Source organism: Scyliorhinus torazame, chromosome 24, assembly GCF_047496885.1.
Source record: "Scyliorhinus torazame isolate Kashiwa2021f chromosome 24, sScyTor2.1, whole genome shotgun sequence".
Taxonomy (NCBI): domain Eukaryota; kingdom Metazoa; phylum Chordata; class Chondrichthyes; order Carcharhiniformes; family Scyliorhinidae; genus Scyliorhinus; species Scyliorhinus torazame.
The window spans coordinates 53846234-53868158 of NC_092730.1; the positions used below are offsets into that span (position 1 = coordinate 53846234).

A 21925-nucleotide genomic window follows, 5' to 3' on the forward strand; every position below is an offset into this window, starting at 1 on the left:
CTGCTGCTGGATGATCCTGGGTTCCGATGGCAGATGTCAGTTCTTGTGGAAAGTAGGTGGTCGTGTCTGGCGGGGTCCAGGGCGCTGGCGGGGTCCAGGGCGCTGGCGGGGACAAGGGCGCTGTTTACGTAACTGGGGTCGCGTCTGGCAGGGTCCCGGGCACTAGTTGAGGTAGAGGGGTTGCGGGGGGGGGGGCATGTTTGCGATCCGGATGGGTCTCGGCCTTCTGCGGGCGCGGGAATTCCTTGCAGCGCTTTTGGATCCTCGCGCGGGGTCTCTGCCATTTCAGGAGTCCTGTGTCGTGGGCAGGGGCTTCCTGAGGCAGGTTCGGCTGGGTCCCTTGGTCTGTTCCCTCCCTGGGCGCTCCTGTGGTCGGATCTTGAAGTGGGCCCGGTCGGGCCTCCACGTGGATTTTTCTTTCTTCCATCACCAGGTAGGTCGGGTTGTTGGGCGGGCCTCTCCGGGTCGGGTCGCTGGGCGGGTCTCTGGGGGTCGCGTTGGGCCGGGTCTTGCCGTCGGGGGTCGGGTCGGGAGCTCCGGGGACTGGGCAAGGCGATCCGGGGGCTGGCGTCGGTAATTAGGCCGTGTTTGGAGCTCCCTGGTCCGGGTCGGCTCCAAATCGAGGTCGGGGCTTCACTTCCGGTTTGGGCCCGATCTTCTTCCAGGTCGCGGAGGTCAGGTCGGGTCGGGTCAAAAGGTCTCCAAAGGCTTCGGAGGATGTTCAAGCCTGCAAGAGAAGATAAAAGAGAGAGGATAGTAATAATGTTAGTTTTAGAATTAATTTTTAAAAGATTAGAACGAGTATAAGTTAAGTAAAAAGTGGATCTGTTTGGGAGAGCTCGCAGAGAGTTGCCTCGCTACGGCGCCATCTTGGTAAAAGATGCCGCTGTCGCTGCCCAGTGTTAGAATTGAAGGTTTGGGAGGGCTAGCACTCCCCTGGATTTTGGTTTCTGTCGGACCTTCTTTGTGATCCTAGCATTCTTTTCCCCCTATACAAACGCCGTGATTAACTTGTCCAGTGAGTTAAAAAAGGCCTTGGGGATATAGATTGGGATCAATCTGAATAGGAAGAGGTACCTGGGCAGTACGTTCATTTTGATTGTCTGTACTCTCCCCAACAGGGAGAGTGGGAGTGTGTTCCATCTCTGCAGGTCCTTTTTGACTTCCTCTGCCAGACTGGTCAGGTTCTATTTGTCGATCCCCGTCCAGCGATGAGCGATTAGGATCCCCAGGTAGTGGAATTTGTGTTGGGATTGTTTAAACAGCAGTCCCACCAGTGCTGCCCCTCCCCCTTGCGGGTTCACCGGGAAAATCTCACTTTTGCTCATATTGTGTTTCATCGGCCGAGACGGCACCAATCTCTTTCAGGAGAGCAATGATTCCTTTCATGCTGCTTTGTGGGACCGAGATGTAGAGGAGCAGGTCATCTGCAAAGAGTGAGACTCTCTGCTCTCTGCCTCCTCTTCGGATCCCTCTCCAGTTCTTTGCTGTTCTGTGAGCGATCGCTAATTATTCGATCGCTGCAACGAACAGCAGCTGTAACAACGGGCATCCCTGCCTGGTGCCCTTGTGGAGCTGGAAGTACTGGGAGCTGATGTTGCTTCGCCATACGCTCGCCATTGGAGCGTTGTACAGGAGCTCCACCCAGGAGGTGAACCTTGATCCGAGCCCGAACTGCTTCAGCACCTCTATAAGGTACTTCCACTCGACTCTGTCGAAGGCCTTTTCTGCATCCAGGGAAACGATCACCTCGGGTGCTCTGACCCCAGATGGGATCATGATCACGTTCAGCAGGTGCCTGATGTTCGATGTTAGCTGTCTACCTCTGACAAAGCCCGTTTGATCCTCTGCGACCACCTCTGGTACTCAGTCTTCCACTCTTTTGGCGAGGATCTTGGCCAATATTTTTGTGTTTACTTTTCGTAGCAAAATGGGTCTGTATGAAACTTATTCAGTCGGGTCTTTCTTAGCTATTAGCGAGATTGAGGCTTGTGCTAGCATAGGTGGCAGTGTGCCCCTTGCCAGCGAGTCTGTGAACATCTTCCTCAGGTGTGGGGCCAGTGCTGTCACAAATGTTTCGTAGAAGTCCGCCCGGAACCTGTCTGCATGGAGCTTATACTCTCCATGATCTCTCCCAGTTCTAGCGGTGCTCCCAGGCCCCATTTTCTGTCCTCCCCCACGACTGGCATGTCTAGTCTATCAAGGAACTGTTTCATCCCTGAGCCCCCTGTTGGGGGCTCTGAGGTGTACAGTCGCCAGTCAAAGTCCTCGAAGGTCTTGTTAACCTTGTTTGGGTCTGTTTCTAGTGTGCCTCTGTTGTCCCTAATTTGCGCGATCACTCTGGTGGCTGCCTGCTTTCTCAGCTGGTGTGCCAACAGGTGGCTGGCTTTGTCCCTGTTTTTTTATAGCGGTCCCCGTGCCTGGCGGAGTTGGTGCACTGCTTTCCTCGTGGAGAGCAGGTCAAAGTCCATTTGTAGCTTTTTCCTTTCCGCCAAGAGCTCTGCTGTTGAGGCCTAGCCGCTCTCTCCTCTCTCTCCCTTTGCGCTTTAAAGGCAATAATTTCCCCAATTTTGTTTTTAAATTTAGAGTACCCAATTCATTTTTTATTTTTATTTTCCAATTAAGGGGCAATTTAGTGTGGCCAATCCACCTAACTTGCACATCTTTGGGTTGTGGGGGCGAAGCCCACACAAACACGGGTAGAATGTGCAAACTCCACACACAGTGACCGAGAGCCGAGATCAAACCTGGGACCTCGGCGCAGTGAGGCCGCAGTGCTAACCCACTGCGCCACCGTTCTGCCCAATTTCCCCTCTAATCACGGCCTTCAGCGTCTCCCAGAACGTGGAGGATGAGACCTCTCCCAATCTTGTTTGTCGTATACTACGCTATGGCCTGTGATACCCTCTCACTGAAGTCCTTGTCGGCCAATAGGGCAGTGTCCAACCTCCTTGTGGGGCATTGGGTAGAGCCCGTCCCCAACCTCACTTCCATATAATGTGGAGCGTGATCGGAGATTACGATTGCGGAGTACTCTGCCTTGACCAGCCCTGGGAGCACCGATTTTCCAACCACAAAGAAGTCAATCCTCGAGTATACGTTGTGGACTGAGGAGAAGAAGGAGAACTCCTTCTCCCCTGGGTGAGTGATCCTCCATGTGTCCACCACCCTCTTCTGCCCCATGAAGCGACCGGGTTCCTTCTCCATGTTCAAGGTCTTCCCTGCTCTGGGGTTTGACCTGTCTGTCTTTGGGTCCTGGACACAGTTAACGTCCCCCCACCCCACACCATGGTCAGTCGGTGTGTCGCTATGTAGGATATTTCTGCCATGGTCTTTTTCATGAATTTTACGTTGTCCCAGTTGGGAGCAGACCGTACAGGAAACCCATCTGCGCGGTACGAAAAGGCACGGGGGGTGTTTCCGTGTGGCGGCTGGGGTTGTGGGGTACCGGCGGCCGGAGGAGGTTCCGGGGCCTGAGACCAACATGGAATTCCGTCTCAGCAGGGGTCCGCTCAGACGGGATGCCACCGCACAACTGCGCCGTCTCGAGTCCAAGGGGCCGAGCACGACCGTTTTGAGGCCTCGGATGGGCTTGGCCGCGTGCTGGATGGACACAGCATCGTGCTCGGAGAGCTCGTAGGGCGTCATCCAGTCCACTCCTCAGCCACCCTGCACGTCCCCAATCCTGGTCACCCCGGCATCCACAGCCCTCCGCTCCACCAGCCACCGGAATGAATATTGGCGGAGGTGCGGATGCCTGAGCAGCGGCTCCCTTACGAGAGCCACTACTCCTGACAGCGGAGAGCTGTGGCACGTGGGAACCCTGTTCCTGACTTTGAGAAGGTCCTGGTACAATACGGGCAGCGTCAACAAAGAATTCTGAAGACCTTGCTGGTCAACGAACAGGAGCTGCACATCGTAGTTCAGGCCGTGCACCTGGGGGAAGAAATACTTCGCCCGGGCACACCATCGTGGAGGAGGCTCAACGTCCAGGTATCGCTGCAGAGTCTGAAGGTGGAAAGTCGCGATCTGGATGCGAAGGCACACCAGCGCCTGACCGCCCTCCGCAAGCGGGAGATTCAAGACCTCCGCAGCGACCCAGTGCAATCCATTGTCCCAGAAGAACCGAATCAGAGTTCTCTGGATGCCTGTTACAAAGACAGGGGGAGGGGTCAAAGTGACCAGCCGGTACCACAACATGGAGGCTATCAGCTGGTTTATGATGAGAACTCGACCCCTGTAGGACATCACTCGGAGCAGTCCTGTCCAGCGTCCCAGGCGAGCGGTGACCTTGATCACCAACTCCTGCCAGTTCGCCGGCCAGCCTTCCTTTGCTGGGCAAAGATAGACTCCCAAGTCGAGGATGTTGGTCCAAGTAGAGGACGTTGGTCCGGCTTCAGCTGAAGGGCCTGAGCTCCTCTGGGAGGGGGTCCATCTGCCACGGACCGACCAGGAGTCCGGAACATTTAGCCCGGTTGATCCCAGCAGAAGATGCTGTGGAGTACACAGCCTGGCACTCTCGCATCCTCCGCAGGTCACCGGGGTCAATGAACATGAGCAGCACATCATCAGCGTAAGCCGAAAGGACCACCGTGTTGCTCTGTTTATCTGGTTATAAATATGGCGGTCAATATGGTCGCCCTCCTTAATCCTATTTATGTTTCCTTTAGAGTCGCCAGGTATCTCTCGATACCGCCACAAGGTTCAAACCCAAATACTGATCAAAGAGCCAATACACCAGTTAGTTAGTTCAAAGTCAATACTATATATTTACACACACAGTAAGATCTACTCATGCACAACAGTACTACAAACTAAACTATTTCTAACGCTAACGCCTGTACTTAACTTCGGGTGCCCACTTTGTCAGAGGAACAATGGCCGTTGTTTGGATCTGAGGCTGTTGGGTTTGAAGATACACAGGAGAACAGCGAAGGTCGTCCGTCTGGTAGCGAGCGTTGACCTTGAACTTACTTGCTTCTGGTGATGCTGGTGGATGGGTCTCTGTGCTTTGAGAGCCAAGTCCAAGAGAGTGAATCTCTCCTGGGGGTTCCTTCTTTTCCTTGGAGGGGCTCCGCGCGCTTTTAGGTGGGCCTTAAACTTGGTCCCAATTAATTGGGCCGCTTCTCGATCACTGTTATCGATCTTGACCAATAAAGGGGTGGGTGCCCTGATGGCTGGGCGTGTCTCAGGTGGCCGTTGGCCTTGCTTTGTTTGTGCTTTTCGGTTGGGAAACTGGCGCCGGGATGCCTGCAATAGTATCGGTGACTTGAGTGTCATTCCTTTGTTTCCCGGAGATGGGCCATCAATATGCTAATCGACCCATAGTTTCAATTCCGTCTGGGAGCTGTTTCCCAAATATCCATTCAGGCTCTGTGCCTGCTTGTTTTCTAGCATTGTCCACAGTTCCCTATATTCTTTGCGAGAGTCCATTTTGTATTCTGGAAGTGGCTATCCCAGATGGCTACAACCGCCATGCCCGGCTCGCACAGAACCAGCCCCGACAACCTCCTCCGCAGGAGGCGCAGGAAAGGCTCCACGCAGAGAGAATAAAGTTGGGCAGCCCTGACGCACTCCTCTCCCAAAGCGAAGGGGCGCCGTCAGGGACAGGTTAACCTTAATCAGACACTCCGAGGCAGCGTACAGTAATCGGATCCGGGCGACAAAGTGCGTCCTGAACCAGAAGGCTCGCAGAGGCCCGAGCAAATACTCGTGCCCCACCCTGTCGAGCGCCCTCTCTTGGTCAAGAGACAGGAAGACGCTCAACATCCCAGTCGTCTGAGAATGATGGATGTCCCGGACCAGATGGATATTATGGTAAATGGTGCGGTCCGGGACGGTGTGGGACTGTCCGGGTGGATCATGGTAAATGGTGCGGTCCGGGACGGTGTGGAACTGTCAGGGTGGATCATGGTAAATGGTGCGATCCGGGACGGTGTGGGACTGTCCGGGTGGATCATGGTAAATGGTGCGGTCCGGGACGTTGTGGGACTGTCAGGGTGGATCATGGTAAATGGTGCGGTCCGGGACGGTGTGGGACTGTCAGGGTGGATCATGGTAAATGGTGCGGTCCGGGACGGTGTGGGACTGTCAGGGTGGATCATGGTAAATGGTGCGGTCCGGGACGGTGTGGGACTGTCAGGGTGGATCATGGTAAATGGTGCGATCCGGGACGGTGTGGGACTGTCAGGGGGATCATGTGGTCCAGCACAGGGCCACGGCGCAAAGACATGACCTTGGCAAATATTTTGTAGTCCGTGCTGAGGAGGGAGACCGTTCGCCAGTTTTTGGGTCGGCGGAGATCCCCTTTCTTGGACAGCAGGGCAATAACGGCCCTGCGCCACGAAAGGGGCATCTCCCCGGTCACGATACATTCCCCAGGACCCCCGCGTAGTCGCTCCCCAGGATGTCCCAGCACGCACTGAAGATCTCTACGGTCAGCCCGTCCAGCCCTGGGGTCTTGCCCCTTGGCAAGCTGTCGAGGGCGCCGGTCTTGATGATTGGCGGTTTGGTCGAGCCTCCCGACTCCCTCCGGGCCGACCTGCGGCAGGTCCTCCCACAGACCTCTGCAAGCGTCCTCGCTGCACGGATCCGGAGTATAGAGGTCAGAATAAAAGTCCCTGATTAGGGTCCTGACCCCCTCCGGATCCGAGACGAGGGACCGTCGTCGGCCGACTGGCCCTGCATCCTCTTTCCAGCGAGTAGAAGGGGGAGCCACGGTCCATGTCTGTCAGGAAACTGATCCGCGACCTCGCGTACGCGCCGTGGGACCCGACAAGTTGCAGGTCCCGCAGCACACCCGTCTTCTCCCTGTACAGCAGCCCCAGGGCCGGGTCCTCATCGGGCTGAGCGAGACATGACTCCAGATCGAAGACCTCTTCAGCCAATTTGGCGATCGTGGATTTCCGCCCCGCCGTCGACCACTTTGTGTACCTCTGACAGAAGGCGCGGACATGAGTCTTGCCCAAGTCCCACCATAGCCTCAAGGAGGGGAAGGCACCCCGCGTCTTTCTCCAGCCGGCCCAGAAAAGGCGAATCCAGTCCAGGAAACTCTTGTCCTCCAGCAGCAGGTTGTTAAAGTGCCAGTACGCAGACCGTGCCTGAGCGCGGAGCTGGCCGAGCCCCGCCCACACCAGGTGGTCATCCGAGCACGGCACCTGCTCCACAGAGGCCGTCGGAACGCTGGGCAAGTACGTCCTAGAAATGTAAAGACGGTCGATTCTGGACGCTCCCAATTGAGGGCCCACAAATGTGTCCACCTGCGATTCAGGATGGAGAGTTCTCCAGGTGCCCACCAAGTCGAAGGACCTGACCAGGTCCCTTAACTTCACCACCGCCTGCGTGCTGCACTGGACTCTACCACGGTCCTTGTCCTGGAGGGTGCAATTGAAATCCCCTCCAAGGATGATGCACTCGCCCACAGGAATGGTGCCAAGAAGAGTGGACACTTTGTCAAAGAAAGTCGTTTGCTGCGGCCCGGCCAGGGAGCGTATACATTCACAAAGTGACGCACCACGTCCCCGTCGAGGACCGTTAAATGCAACAGACGGCCTGGTACTGGCTCCTTGACCCTCAAGATCTCTGGCTGAAAATGTGAAGCCAGCAAGATAGCCACCCCGCCCGAACGTGGGGCCAAGTGACCCCCTTGCCACTCCAGGGTCCACTTAGCTTTGTCCCCCGGAATGGCGTGGGTTTCCTGCAGGAAGCACACCCCGTACTATGCGTCCCGGAGGACAGAGAAGCACTGGAAACGGTGATGCGCGTCCCTGCTGCCGTGGATGTTGAGGCTGGCTATGGTTACCTCCAAGTCAGTTGTAGCGTGTGTCCTTCACCAATCACCCATAACTCTGCTCAGAGGGAGTAGAGGGTTGTTGCCCCCTCCACTCCCTCAGGAGCCCCCCGAGGAACAGAACAGCCTGTCGCTGCTCTCCCTGGTCCGAGTCGATCCCACCCCCAGGATCACCCTCAGGCGGGTTCCTCGCAGGCTCCCCCCCTCGATTCAGAGGCCGTGGCGACACTGACCCCGCCGCCGATGCCGGGCACTCGGAGAGACCCGGAAAGACCCCCGAGAACAGCTCCGGGGTGGATCCTGGGCTCCTTGGCATCGTCTGCTTGGGCCTTGTGAGCGGGGAGCCGTCCTCGCCGTCGCCCACCCACGACCCGAAGATATAGGGACTCTGGTGGCTGCCGCAGGCCCCTGGACGGGCACGGGGTCAGTACTCGTGATGGGGCCAAGGTGTGGATGGATTCGGTCTGACCGTCACACCGTCTTCCGTTTGGCCTTTTTAGGCTGCCTCTGGTCTAGTGGAGTCTCCCTCTCCCCCGCCAGTAGCCGCGGTGTTGTCAGGGGCCGGCTGCTGGGCAGACAAAGAGGTGGTAGAGGAGAGGGGGGGCAGTGCCAGCCACGGTCGACCTGGAGATGGTGTTGGCAGCGGCCGTTAGAGTGGGGCAGTTCCGGCGAATATGCCCCAGCCCTCTTCAGGCATGGCACCCTCAGACCAGATCACTTTATGATCCTTCCCTTGGTGGGGAACCACAAAACCTCCCAGCGTGACCTCCTCCCGGGTCAGGCGGGCAAAAGCCTGACGCTCCGAGTATACATGATGGAGGGAAGGGTCCCGAGGCCGAGTGTCAGCGGCGCCACCCCGGACCTGACCTCCCCCAGGAGGTTGAGATGGGGGAGGAGGAGACACGTTCGGCGATGGCCTCCAGCGGGTCCACGGCCATGTGTGTCCCACCCACTGTGAGCCCCTTTCCAGGACACGGTGGACCGCCTGCTCGGCCCGCAGGAAAAACACGGCTTTGCCGTACATCCTAGAGGCGGCTACGATGGCCAAGAGGCCGATGACCTCGGCCATCGCACGAGTGCACGCCTCGATGGCCATGGTGGGGTGGGCATAACATTTGACCCCAAGTTGCCGCGTTAGTAGGCGGAAGGGCGAGGGGGCCGCCGAGGGTCGAGTGGCTGTTGCCCCCGCATAGGTTCTTGGCCGCCCTGCCCCCAGCAGAGTGGAGGATGCCCCTGGGGTACTGACCATGCCCACACTTGGTACGGCACAGCCATGTAACTGAAATCCGAGTACTGGGGGAAGGACGTGGCACAACAACAGCAGGTGCCACAGGGGAAGGTGCTGCAGGGCAACAGCAGATAGTCACTGTAAACGGGCAGCGCTCTTCAGACCCGGAGGGGCCTAAAGCAAAGTGGCAACTGCCACACACCCGCCACAGGGGGTGAAAGAAGTGGGCGGACGGCGCTCTTCAGCCCTGTGGGGGCCCAAGACAAAGTCCTTTGTCTTCACAGCAGCCCCAGGCGGTCCCACTCCCACCTCAGGCAGAGGGGCGGGAGGACAAAAGGCAGGGTCTTCACCCCGGGAGGGGGAACAGCACCAGGCCCCATGTGGTCCCACCTCAGGCAGAGGGGTGGGAGGACAGAAGTCAGGGCCTTCACCCAGGGAGGGGGCAGCAACAGTCCCCAGGTGGACCCACTCCCACTTCAGGCACGGCGGTGGAAAGACAAAAGGCTGGAGGCAGGGTCTTCACCCCGGGAGGGGGCAGCAACCGGCCCCAGGTGGTCCCACTCTCTCCTCCAGCAGCAAAACATTTCATTGATTGACTTCATTTTCACCCCTTTCCAATTTGAAATTGAATTTGGTTTATACACTATCCTGGCTCACACAGTCCGCTGGCTGATACATTTCAGTGGCTTTGGACAATTGTCTGGTCTTGGACAGTCCGCTGGTTTGAAACACTCCCCTGATTTCCACACTCCCTGGTTTACCCACACCACTGATGTAGTCACTCCCCTGGTTTCCAATTTGTAATTGAATATGACTTGAACACTCCCCTGGTTTACACAGTCAACTGAGTCACACGTTCTCCCCATGTTTCCTTTGGGTGCTCCGGTTTCCTCCCAGTCCAAAGATGCGCAAGTTATGTGGATTGCCTATGCTAAATTGTCCTTAGTGTCCAAAAAAGGTTAGGGAAGGTTTCCGGGGAGAGGGTTGAGGTGTGAGCTTAGGTAGTTGTGGGGCTGGTTTAGCACAGTGAGCTAAACAGCTGGCTTGTAATGCAGAACAAGTCCAGCAGCGTGGGTTCAATTCCCGTACCGGCCTCCCCGAACAGGCGCCGAAATGTGGCGTCGAGGGGTTTTTCAGTAACTTAATTAAAGCCGACTTGTGACAATAAGCAATTATTATTATTATTAGTTTGCTCTTTCCAAGGGCCATTGCAGACTCGATGGGCCGAATGGCCACCTTCTGCTCTGTAAATGCTATGAAATCTATGAACTCTGCTCCAGTTGAAAGCTTCTCCAGTCTCCACTTGAATAGTTGACATCCAGTTCTGAGCAGCTTGCAGCACTTTCTCTGTAAGGTGCACCATGACATACTGCCAAACCTGGATTTTAAAATTCTTCTTCAGTTTCTTCTTCCGTTACTGCATGTTTACCAATAATAATTCTTATAATATGTCATTGCTCAGGTCTCTTGTTGCATGAGACCTGGTCTCATCCTGATGTCTGAAACTGCCTTTTCCATTCTGCTTAAGTTATGAATGTTCTTATCTGTAACATATGTACTACATCAATGACATTAGTATGAACTTCATCAAGCACCGATACTGTCTATGGCACAGTGATGGAGCTGGATTTTGCTGACATTTTTTGTATAATTGAAAAAAAAATTGAGAATATCTTTAATATCTGTGTCTCCAGTCCATGTATTCCAAGAAGTTTTCATAGTAAACTTACACACATCGATTAGGAGCTGCCAGATGTGTACAACTATCATATTCATTTTAAAGCCACGCAGAATACACGGGCAAAATGCTGGAGTTAAAATAAATCATTCTCTGCCAGAATCTGAGCATTATGGAATAGTGTAATAAACAAAAAATGTGTATTACAGATGAGTCCGGACATATGGATTGGAAACCGACAGGTGGCCCGTAAACCCACAGCAGGGTTTTATTTCAGTCAGGTTTTTCTCAATGTTGTTGCCACTGCTCTTCTAACATTTTATCCAAAAACATTCGCAGCAATGTTCAAATGAGCCCCAGTTGTAAATCAATAATTCTGGATTCTACTTCCGGATGAAGGGCGGGATTAATAAACATCAGTTAGTCCTGGTAAATGAAGGGAAAATGGATGAACTGAATCAGCAGTATTTTACAGAGCAGTTCTTTTAAACTGTTTTTACCTGCGACCCATTTTAACCAACCGGCCATCCTTTGGGACCCATGCTGGCCAGCCTTTGGGACCCACACCAGCTGACCTCCACGACCCACTATGTTCTCTTACCTTTAATGCAGCAGGTGAGCTTGCTTGGTCCTTATGATCTCACTCCAATCAGGTTTAGAGGAGAGGGCAGTGCGTGTATCAGGTGCAGAGTTCAGCTGGTTCCTTTGTGCTGTCTTCATCCTTTTGAGGATGAAAAATCCAACCTTGAAGATGTAGATCCTTGTGATGTGTAATAGCAAAAGAATGCTTGTTTTACTCCGTACTGGGTACTTCTCGGAGACGCTACGCTGGAACTCTGAAAACCTCATGGGAGTTGTGCTGTATTATTAATGTGCTGTCACAGGTAAGAGAAGCTCAGTTTGTACATTTGGAGTCAGCTATAAATCAGTAAATTGAGTCTGGGGTCTCAAACTCAAAGGGAGTTTTCACCAACTAATTCTCTCTCAAAATCTGAAACTTCTCCTCTGGAAAATAGCGATAAAAACTGTTGTTCAGCGTAGCCAGTCTATCGACAGTTCCCTTCCTAACCGTTTTCTTCGAGATGTCATTGCAGTGAGGGGAACATGTAGTAGGTTTGGCTTTCTACGCGCAGTTTCCTAACGTTCAATTACTTTTGGAAAACATCAAATTCTTCACAGCGCCAAAAGCAATCATCCTCCTTCCCTTATAATTTGTGGTTCAGTGTGTTTAGAATTGAAAAGATGTCTGCAAGGTAAGACATAGAGAGCTTCCACGTTTCATCAGCAAACAAATCAGCCAGAGGGGATCCTGATTTGCATTGGCACAATTTATAAAGACATACCTTCAAATATCACCTTTATTCTGCTGTGTTCCTGTCTCCAGCTTCTTCTTAATGGGTTGTTGAGCAGAGGCCGTGGAGCTCACCCCAGCTCTGCTTTGTGTTGCTGTGGACTCTCCTCAGCGACTCTCTCCCACAGATTTAGATGTGTGATCCGGGCCTGTTTGTGTCTCTGACCCTCTCTCCCTTATTACAAAACCGTCCATTTTCAATTCTTCACAGCTGCCAGCTACAAAATGGAGGATCTGCTCTCTGGCGCCGCTTTAACCTGCTGTTGCTTCAAAGAAGCTGCCCTTGGACAGCCCGGTGACGTCAGGAGGAGGCGGTCCGGCCCGCTGTGTACCGCGCCTGCGGACTGCCTGATCGGGCTGAGTGGGCACGCATGCGCGGTATAGCCGGCACCCGGGACAGTCCCTGGAGAGTGACGTGTTATTACCAGCAGAGAGAATGTGCTGCTGCCGGCAGAGGGAGGCCCAGAGTCAGAGCAATGTGTCAATTAGGGGGAATCTCACTGGCCAGAGTTTGTGGATGGGGCGGGGGGGGCAGATGCTGCAATTGGGTACCTGAACCAACAAAACAGATGCAAATAAACGTCACATAAATTCCCCAATGGTGACTTGGTCTCTCTCCCATCATTCATTAACATCGGTAAGTGAGTTACAAACAAAGAAAAGCACAGCACAGGAACAGGCCCTTCGGCCCTCCAAGCCCGTGCCGACCATGCTGCCCGTCTAATCTAAAATCTACACTTTCTGGGTCCGTATCCCTCTATTCCCTTCCTATTCATGTATTTGTCCATATGCCTCTTAAATGTCATTATCGTCCCTACTTCCACCACCTCCTCCTGTAGCGCGTTCCACGCACCCACTACCCTCTGTGTAAAAAAAACTTGCCTCGTACACCTCCTCTAAACCTTGCCCCTCGCACCTTAAACCCATGCCCCCTCGTAATTGTCCCCTCTACCCTGGGGAAAAGCCTCTGAGTATCCATTCTGTCCATGCCCCTCATAATTTTGTCGACCTCTCAGGTCGCCCCCAACCTCTGTCGTTCCAGTGAGAACAAACCGAGTTTACTCAACCGCTCCTCATAGCTAATGCGGGTTATTCTGGAAAAGAGCAGGTGTGTGGCAGTTCTCAGTTATTGTGTGTCTGCAGTTTGCTCTGACCATGGCTGAGGACAAGAAAGCTCCAGCTCCCAAGAAGGGCGCTAAGAAAACCCAGAAGAAGGCACCAGTGAACGGCAACAAGAAGAGGAGACGAGCCAGGAAGGAGAGTTACTCCATCTACATCTACAAAGTGATGAAGCAGGTTCACCCCGACACCGGCATCTCCTCCAAGGCCATGAGCATCATGAACTCCTTCGTCAACGATATTTTCGAGCGCATTGTGGGTGAGGCTTCCCGCCTGGCCCATTACAACAAGCGCAGCACCATCAGCTCCCGGGAGATCCAGACCGCCGTGCGCCTGCTGCTGCCCGGGGAACTGGCCAAGCACGCCGTGTCGGAAGGGACAAAGGCGGTGACAAAGTACACCAGCTCCAAGTAAAACTGTTCTCAAACTCATCAAAACCCAACGGCTCTTTTAAGAGCCACCCACAATTTCTGGAAAGCAGCCAAACCATTGTTTTTTTATTATTATTAGATTATGAATAGCCAAATCGGTTCAAATAGTGTTTCACTGGAACATAACATCCTGGGTGATGTCCAGTTATCGCCTGGTCGATCTTCGTGCCTTGAAAATAAGTCTCATCATTTAGTGGCTGCTCGGTGTCCCTGTGTGTCTTTGGTTTCTGACTTGGTCATATTTGGTCCCTGTCGCTAGATTTGGAGAGACAATAGAACTCCAAAACCTCCCTTTCAATTTGTGTTCAGGTTCCGAAAAACCTCCCTTTCTCTTTCAGGCTTCCTCAATAATCGATCAGTTTATTGAGAGCACACCAGTGTTGTGGTGAAATTCCATTTCAATACTGACACGAGCTCCAAATTGCTCACTCCACTTTTAACACTGAAGTCGTCTACAATATGGAATTTTTAAAATAAGGTTTGTAGTTGGCTGTAAATTAGACACTCTGTCTGCGGCTGAGAGTGTTTTAAACAGCAGCCAGATTAAACTCGATTGGACTCCAGATTGTAAAAATCTGTGGAGACAGTTTCGGATTAAATGCCCCTTTTATAAATCCGAAACATTTCCACAGATTCTTCCAGACATGCTGAGTTTATCCAGCATTTCTCTTCAATTCACATTTGCAGCATCCACATTATTTTGCTTTAATTCATTTTGGGTTTGTTCTGTTAGAGAGAAAACCCGAAATGAGAAACTGACAGATAAAGGGAAACTGTAGATTACGGACAGAGAATCCAACAATCTTATACTCAGTGATTTAGTCTCGTTTTTACGGTCCCGATTCAATTTTCTGTTTTATCTTTTCGCGCTCTTTTAAGCTTTGAAATAAATATTCGGTTGGAATCTGAACATTTGGCGCCCAAACTTTCCGCCCTCAGCACCGTGGAGTCTCCTGATTGGTGCTTCAAACAGACATCTGATTGGTCAGTTTGTGCCAGGCGCCACAATGTTGTTCAGATAACCAATCAGCAATGTGTGCACCGCCACTCCTCCTGAAGCGAAGTGAATGTGGGGGTGCTGCCTAATATCCAGGCCGTGCTGCTGCCCAAGAAAAGCAGCGCTGGCGCCGGCAAGAAGTGAAGCGACCATTCTTTAATCTAATAACCCAAAGGCTCTTTTCAGAGCCACTCACTTGATCTGAAAAAGGGCGAATTGTTTTGTGTCACTCAGATTCTGCTCTGCTACTTAATGTGTAGATGTTTCTGCAATAACTATCTGGGTTAATGTATGTGACTCGTTTCTTACTCGGAGCCATGAGACGAGAGAAACTCCATTGCAATGAAGCGTTAATTGTAACTTGGAGGCATTGGAATCACTAACAGGAGGTCGCAGCTTTTATTTGTCGATTGAGCGGCTCTGAACCAGCGCTGGGACCGGGAAGAATCCAATAACCCAAAGGCTCTTTCAGAGCCACCCACTCCCTCCGGACAAGGGTGACCTGTTGTCCATTCGCTTAATTCTGTCACTAAAGCTTCCGAATGCAGAGATACTGCCGATGATTATATTCTAAATCACCGCAGCTCAACTGAGGGATTAGATGTTGAAGCTCTTTTCCTGAAAGACTTGGTGGCTCTTTAAAGAGCCGTTGTTGTTGTTGCTGAATCCGGGCTTTAGGCGCGTTCCCCGCGGATGCGGCGGGCCAGCTGGATGTCTTTGGGCATGATGGTGACTCGCTTGGCGTGGATGGCGCACAGGTTGGTGTCCTCAAAGAGCCCCACCAGGTAAGCCTCGCTGGCCTCCTGCAGGGCCATGACGGCGGAGCTCTGGAAGCGCAGGTCTGTCTTGAAGTCCTGAGCGATCTCTCGCACCAGGCGCTGGAAGGGCAGTTTGCGGATCAGCAGCTCGGTGGATTTCTGGTAGCGGCGGATCTCCCTCAGAGCCACAGTGCCGGGTCTGTAGCGATGGGGCTTCTTCACTCCGCCCGTGGCTGGAGCGCTCTTGCGGGCCGCTTTGGTAGCCAGCTGTTTGCGAGGAGCTTTGCCTCCGGTCGATTTGCGCGCTGTCTGCTTGGTCCTGGCCATGATGTGAAACTGGGTGAAACGCACACGCTGAGAATGCTGGCGCCGCTCTCTCGCTGCCTATTTAAGACATTATAGTGACCGCCCACTTCTCCTCATTGGATGCAGCCCGATCCCGTGGACAAGTTTGAAAAGAGCGATGAACGGCAAGGATATCAGGGCCCTGATTGGTGGACCTGCAACTGACACCCCATCAATTTCAAAAAGCCCGCCAATTTCACAGGGACAAGGAACGGATATTTGACAAAACCGAAAAAATCAAAACTCAATCTCAAGTTGTAAATGTGAAAAACTTCTCAATGATTCCTGGTCCCATTTTGTCTCAGATTCGACCCACTGCCTGAGCACCCGGATTAAATTCAGATTCACTCCGATTGTTCTACAACAGACTGGGATAAAGCTCCTATTGAGGGGCGGAATTCTGTCTCATTTTTATCTGATCAGCGATATCGGTTCTTTCAATGCAAAGAGCGATAGGTATTAAAGGGAAAATTGGCTGATTCGTTCAGCGACTGTTCTGGGGGAGATGGATGGAGGAGGCGGTGTTTACAGATCAGTTATGTAAACCGAGCTTCTGATCAAATTCTGACGCTGAACATTCATGTCCGAAAGTAGATTAATAAAATCCAGCAGGTACAATTTCACAGGGACAAGTAACGGATATTTGAGAAAATCAATCGCAAATTGGAAACATAAAAAACTTCTCGATGATTCCTGGTCCCTTTTTTGTCACATTCGATGCATAAAACTGTGCAGGTATTCATTCCCGCTCTCGTTACAATGTCAGTGTTCACTATGTGCGGTTACAGGTTTGACTTTGGAGAAAGGTTTTGTTTCAGACTGTACAGCACATCAATGTCGCCTTATAATGTGAAAAGAGAAATCAATGATAGGAAAGGAGTTCCTGTTATAACAGTACAAACTTTAACAAAATCGTGGTATCTCATTTATGACGCGTGAAACCAAGTCCTTACATTCCTTTATTATCCAGTCCGCCCCGACCTGACTGAGTCAGGGAGAGAGGCGGGGAGCGGACTGAGTGACAGACAGAGCAGTGAAATGTCTTTGATCATCCAGCTCCTCCACCTGCCTGCTCCAACCCACATTTTATATTCCAAACAGAAGTGAAAAGAGGGCGCTGAACAACACGTACAAACTGCAGCATCATACAGCAGCTTGTTAGAAACGCGGATCTATTAAATGCAACTTGTCAGTAATATTCCCGCCTCAGTTCACTCCTTTCTAGAACCAGCCGAACTATCTGCTCCTATTTCAACTCCAGCTCCGATTCCACCCCCACAACTCCTCTCCCAGACGGGTTGGGAATTTTACTAACATCCCTTCCAGCTGATATAAAGTGTTTATGTTGTGAGGCGGGATTTCTCCGCCCTGTTACCTCTTTTACAGACTCTCCCCTGAATCTGTGAATAATGAAACTAACACAAACTGTGACTGTTCCCCCGGACACATCCCCGTTTAGGAAGAGGCAGCAACATCCCTGTGTTTTAGTGCAGAGTGGGGGGAGAGGCCCGGTGCAGAGCATGTCAGCGAGTGAGCGGCAATACTGGATTGACATTTCTGTCTGAAATCTGCTCCCAGCACCGGGACAGCGATTCATTGGTCGGGGGATCAGCTCTTTCCTGAGAGATGTGGGTGGCTCTGAGAAGAGCCTTTGGGTTCAGAGGTTTACAATTTGCTCGCCTTCTTTCACTTCTTTGCTGGTTTCTTAGCCGTTGCTGATTTCACTTTGGGCTTGGCCCTCGATTGGGTCGGATTTATTCTGCCCGTGGTCTTTTTCACAAGTGACTTTTTCTTCGGGGCTGCTTTCTTCGCGCTCTTTTGGAGAGTTGCCGCCTTCTTGGCTGCTGGTTTCTTGGGAGATTTCTTGGCTGCTGGTTTCTTGGGAGATTTCTTGGCTGCTGGTTTCTTGGGAGATTTCTTGGCTGCTGGTTTCTTGGGAGATTTCTTGGCTGCTGGTTTTTTGAGAGATTTCTTGGCTACTGTTTTCTTCACTGAAGGTTTCTCGCCTGCTCCGGTCTTTCTCACTTTCCCCCCGATTGTCTTCTTAACGATCTTGAAGGAGCCGGAGGCGCCCGTGCCCTTGACCTGAGCCAAGCTGCCGTTGTCCACACTCCTCCTGACACTTTGCTTGATCTGGGCCCCCCGTTTATCCACATCGACCCCTTTGCTCCGCAGCGCCTTCTTTATGGCCTGTAAGGAAATCCCCTTGCGATCGCCGCTTTCCGCCACAATCTGGAGGATCAGCTCGCCCAGCCCGGGACCTTCTTGTTTCTTCCGGGGAACCGCCTTCTGCTTCTTGACAGCCTTGACTGGGGCGGCTGGAGGAGCCGTTTCGGCGGCTGCACTATCGCTCATGTCCGAGACTCTGCACAAAATCTCTCCGTCAATGTGGGTGAGAAATGAAGCCTCTGCTGGCGGCACTGAGCAACTTAAAGGCAGCGAGCGGACGGGGCGGAGACAACCTGCTCTCAGCTCCAGGCTGCTGCTGCTCTCTGTGTTTTTCTCTCGTCCCAAACTCTCCAATTCCACTCAAATTCCAGCTCCACAGTGTCCCAGGATAATTCCTTCCTGTCTCTCACACTCTCATGTTTGCTGTAGAAAAGGTTTCACGCGATTTGAAGGCTCCATTTTGCATTTAAACCCGTTTTACTGATGCACTGTTCGCGCTCTCTCACCCGATCGCTCTCATTTTCCCAACCTTTCCACAGAAATCTGGAAAGCAGCATCGAAACTGCCCTGAAATCCAACTTGGAAAAGTAGGAGGGGAACAGGGGGATTGTTGGAATGAAAAATATTTCCATTTAGTCCCAGAGGGATTGGGAGATCTCCTGGTCAGAGCGGACACACAAACACAGTTGGTTTCTCCTGTTTGGCCCGCCCCTTTCACACACTCTCTCTTCCACAATATTCACATCCACACACAAGGTCTGGAAATGACATTTCCCAGGGCAGAATTCTCCCTCTTCTCAACAAACAAAGAAATGTACAGCACAGGAACAGGCCCTTCGGCCCTCCAAGCCGGTGCCGACCATGCTGCCCGACTAAACTACAATCTTCTACACTTCCTGGGTCCGTATCCTTCTATTCCCATCCTATTCATATATTTGTCAAGATGCCCCTTAAATGTCCCTATCGTCCCTGCATCCACTACCTCCTCCGGTAGCGAGTTCCAGGCACCCACTGTGTTCTGTGTAAAAACACTTGCCTCGTACATCTACTCTAAACCTTGCCCCTCTCACCTTAAACCTATGCCCCCTAGTAATTAACCCCTCTACCCTGGGGAAAAGCCTCTGACTATCCACTCTGTCTATGCCCCTCATAATTTTGTATACCTCTATCATGTCTCCCCTCAACCTCCTTCGTTCCAGTGAAAACAAACCGAGTTTATTCAATCGTTCCCCATAGCTAATGCCCTCCATACCAGGCAACATTCTGGTAAATCTCTTCTGCACCCTCTCTAAAGCCTCCACATCCTTCTGGTAATGTGGCGACCAGAATTGAACACTATACTCCAAGTGTGGCCTAACTAAGGTTCTATACAGCTGCAACATGACTTGCCAATTCTTATACTCAATGCCCCGGCCAATGAAGGCAAGCATGCCGTCTGCCTTCTTGACTACCTTCTCCACCTGTGTTGCCCCTTTCAATGACCTGTGGACCTGTACTCCTAGATCTCTTTGACTTTCAATACTCTTGAGGGTTCTACCATTCACTGTATATTCCCTACCTGCATTGGACCTTCCAAAATGCATTACCTCACATTTGTCCGGATTAAACTCCATCTGCCATCTCTCCGCCCAAGTCTCCAGACAATCTAAATCCTGCTGTATCCTCCGACAGTCCTCATCGCTATCCGTAATTCCACCAACGTTTGTGTCGTCTGCAAACTTACTAATCAGACCAGTTACATTTTCCTCCAAATCATTTATATATCCTACAAAGAGCAAAGGTCCCAGCACTGATCCCTGTGGAACACCACTGGTCACAGCCCTCCAATTAGAAAAGCATCCCCCCATTGCTACTCTCTGCCTTATATGGCGTAGCCAGTTCTGTATCCACCTTGCCAGCTCACCCCTGATCCCGTGTGACTTCACCTTTTGTACTAGTCTACCATGAGGGACCTTGTCAAAGGCCTTACTGAAGTCCATATAGACAACATCTACTGCCCTACCTGCATCAATCATCTTAGTGACCTCCTCGAAAAACCCTATCAAGTTAGTGAGACACGACCTCCCCTTCACAAAACCGTGCTGCCTCTCACTAATACGTCCATTTGCTTCCAAATGGGAGTAGATCCTGTCTCGAAGAATTCTCTCCAGTAATTTCCCTACCACTGAAGTAAGGCTCACCGGCCTGTAGTTCCTGGGATTATCCTTGCTACCCTTCTTAAACAGAGGAACAACATTGTCTATTCTCAAGTCCTCCGGGACATCCCCTGAAGACAGCGAGGATCCAAAGATTTCTGTCAAGGCCTCAGCAATTTCCTCTCCAGCCTCCTTCAGTATTCTGGGGTAGATCCCATCAGGCCCTGGGGACTTACCTACCTTAATATTTTTTAAGACACCCAACACCTCGTCTTTTTGGATCACAATGTGACCCAGGCTATCTACACCCCCTTCTCCAGAACACTTGTTCCCAATCCGTGTCTTAATTACTGTTCAACTCTCTGAGTTTTCTGCTCCCTATTTTCTGTTTACCTAAATACCCGGCAGCAGCCAGTCATATTTTAAAATCTAAATTCATTGATGACAAACCTCCCTTGAAGGTGAAAATACAATTGATCTCCTCTCTCTCAGTGGAGATTTTCCTGCTTGATGTGATCCTCCTGCACTCCCGGTAACACTGAACCGCAAACTCAACAAGCAGGGACCCCCAGTTAACGAATAATCCCACCCCCTCTGAGAGTGGAGATTTTCACAGTGACACAGATTCTGACCATTCTGATCCAAACAGCAAATTTTAAAAATAAAGATGATCTGATAGACCAGGACTTCCTGTGTGGAGGAGGGACAGTGACCGTTTCACCCACAACACGGCAGCTGTGTTCACAGTGAGGGCCAGTGTTACAGGTGTTATCACTGTGTCCAGTGTTCACAGCGAGTGCCAGTGTTACACGTGTTATCACTGTGTCCAGTGTTCACAGTGAGGGCCAGTGTTACACGTGTTATCACTGTGTCCAGTGTTCACAGCGAGTGCCAGTGTTACACGTGTTATCACTGTGTCCAGTGTTCACAGCGAGGGTCAGTGTTACATGTGTTATCACTGTGTCCAGTGTTCACAGTGAGGGCCAGTGTTATACATGTTATCATTGTGTCCAGTGATCATAGTGAGGGCCAGTGTTACACGTGTTATCACTGCGTCCAGTGTTCACAGTGAGAGCCAGTGTTACATGTGTTATCACCATGTCCAGTGTTCACAGTGAGGGTCAGTGTTACACGTGTTATCACTGTGTCCAGTATTGACAGTGAGGGCCAGTGTTACACGTGTTATCACTGTGTCCACAACACACCGAATGACAGATTGAAAATGAGAGACAGAGAAAAATAGAGCGAGCGACATAGTAACGCAGCAATGTGGAGCGGGAGAGAGGGAGTGAGATACTCATATTGAAGCAGACAGATATTGAGGACAGAGACACATAAAGGAAACTAGAGAGAAACAGAGAGAGAGAGAACAATGGAACGAGTGGCACATAACACAGAGATGTAGAGCGGAAGAGAGGGAGTGAGATAATCATATTGAAGGAGAGAGACATTGAGACACTTAGACAGAGACAGAAAGGGAAGGAGAGAGAGACAGAGTGAGAGACAGAGAGAGAGAGACAGAGGGAGAGACAGAGAGAGGGACAGAGAGAGAGACACACAGGGAGACAAAGAGAGAGAGACACAGAGAGATAGAGAGTGCATAAGTCTGCAGCTCCTAATCGATGCGTGTATGTTTAATCTGAAGGGAAATAAAGTAAAGCGAAGATCCGGAACACATGGAACATGGACACAGAGGCTGATGAAAGATAATGGACAACCGTTTTCATCTCGTTTGGAACTTAACATTCATGCTCAATTATTTATCATGAAAACTTCTTAAAATTTGTGAACTGGATTCATAAACATTAAATATATTCTCAACCTGACACAAAAGCAAATCAGTTTTCTATTATTCAAAACCCCCAGCACAATCCAGCTCCATCACTGTGCCATAGACACTCTCGGTGCTTGATGAAGTTCATACT

General features: G+C 51.5%; 2 protein-coding genes across 4 annotated transcripts in view; both read left to right on the forward strand.

Moving 5' to 3' along the window:
* LOC140400068 (histone H2B-like) overlaps nt 1-21925 on the forward strand; it is a 73548-nt gene that overhangs the window by 32709 nt on the left and 18914 nt on the right. The window lies entirely within an intron of this gene.
* Nucleotides 13168-13642, forward strand: LOC140400165 (histone H2B 7-like). The gene has a single exon (XM_072489631.1). The coding sequence runs from the start codon at nt 13202-13204 to the stop codon at nt 13577-13579; it is 378 nt and encodes a 125-aa protein (XP_072345732.1). The 5' UTR covers nt 13168-13201; the 3' UTR covers nt 13580-13642.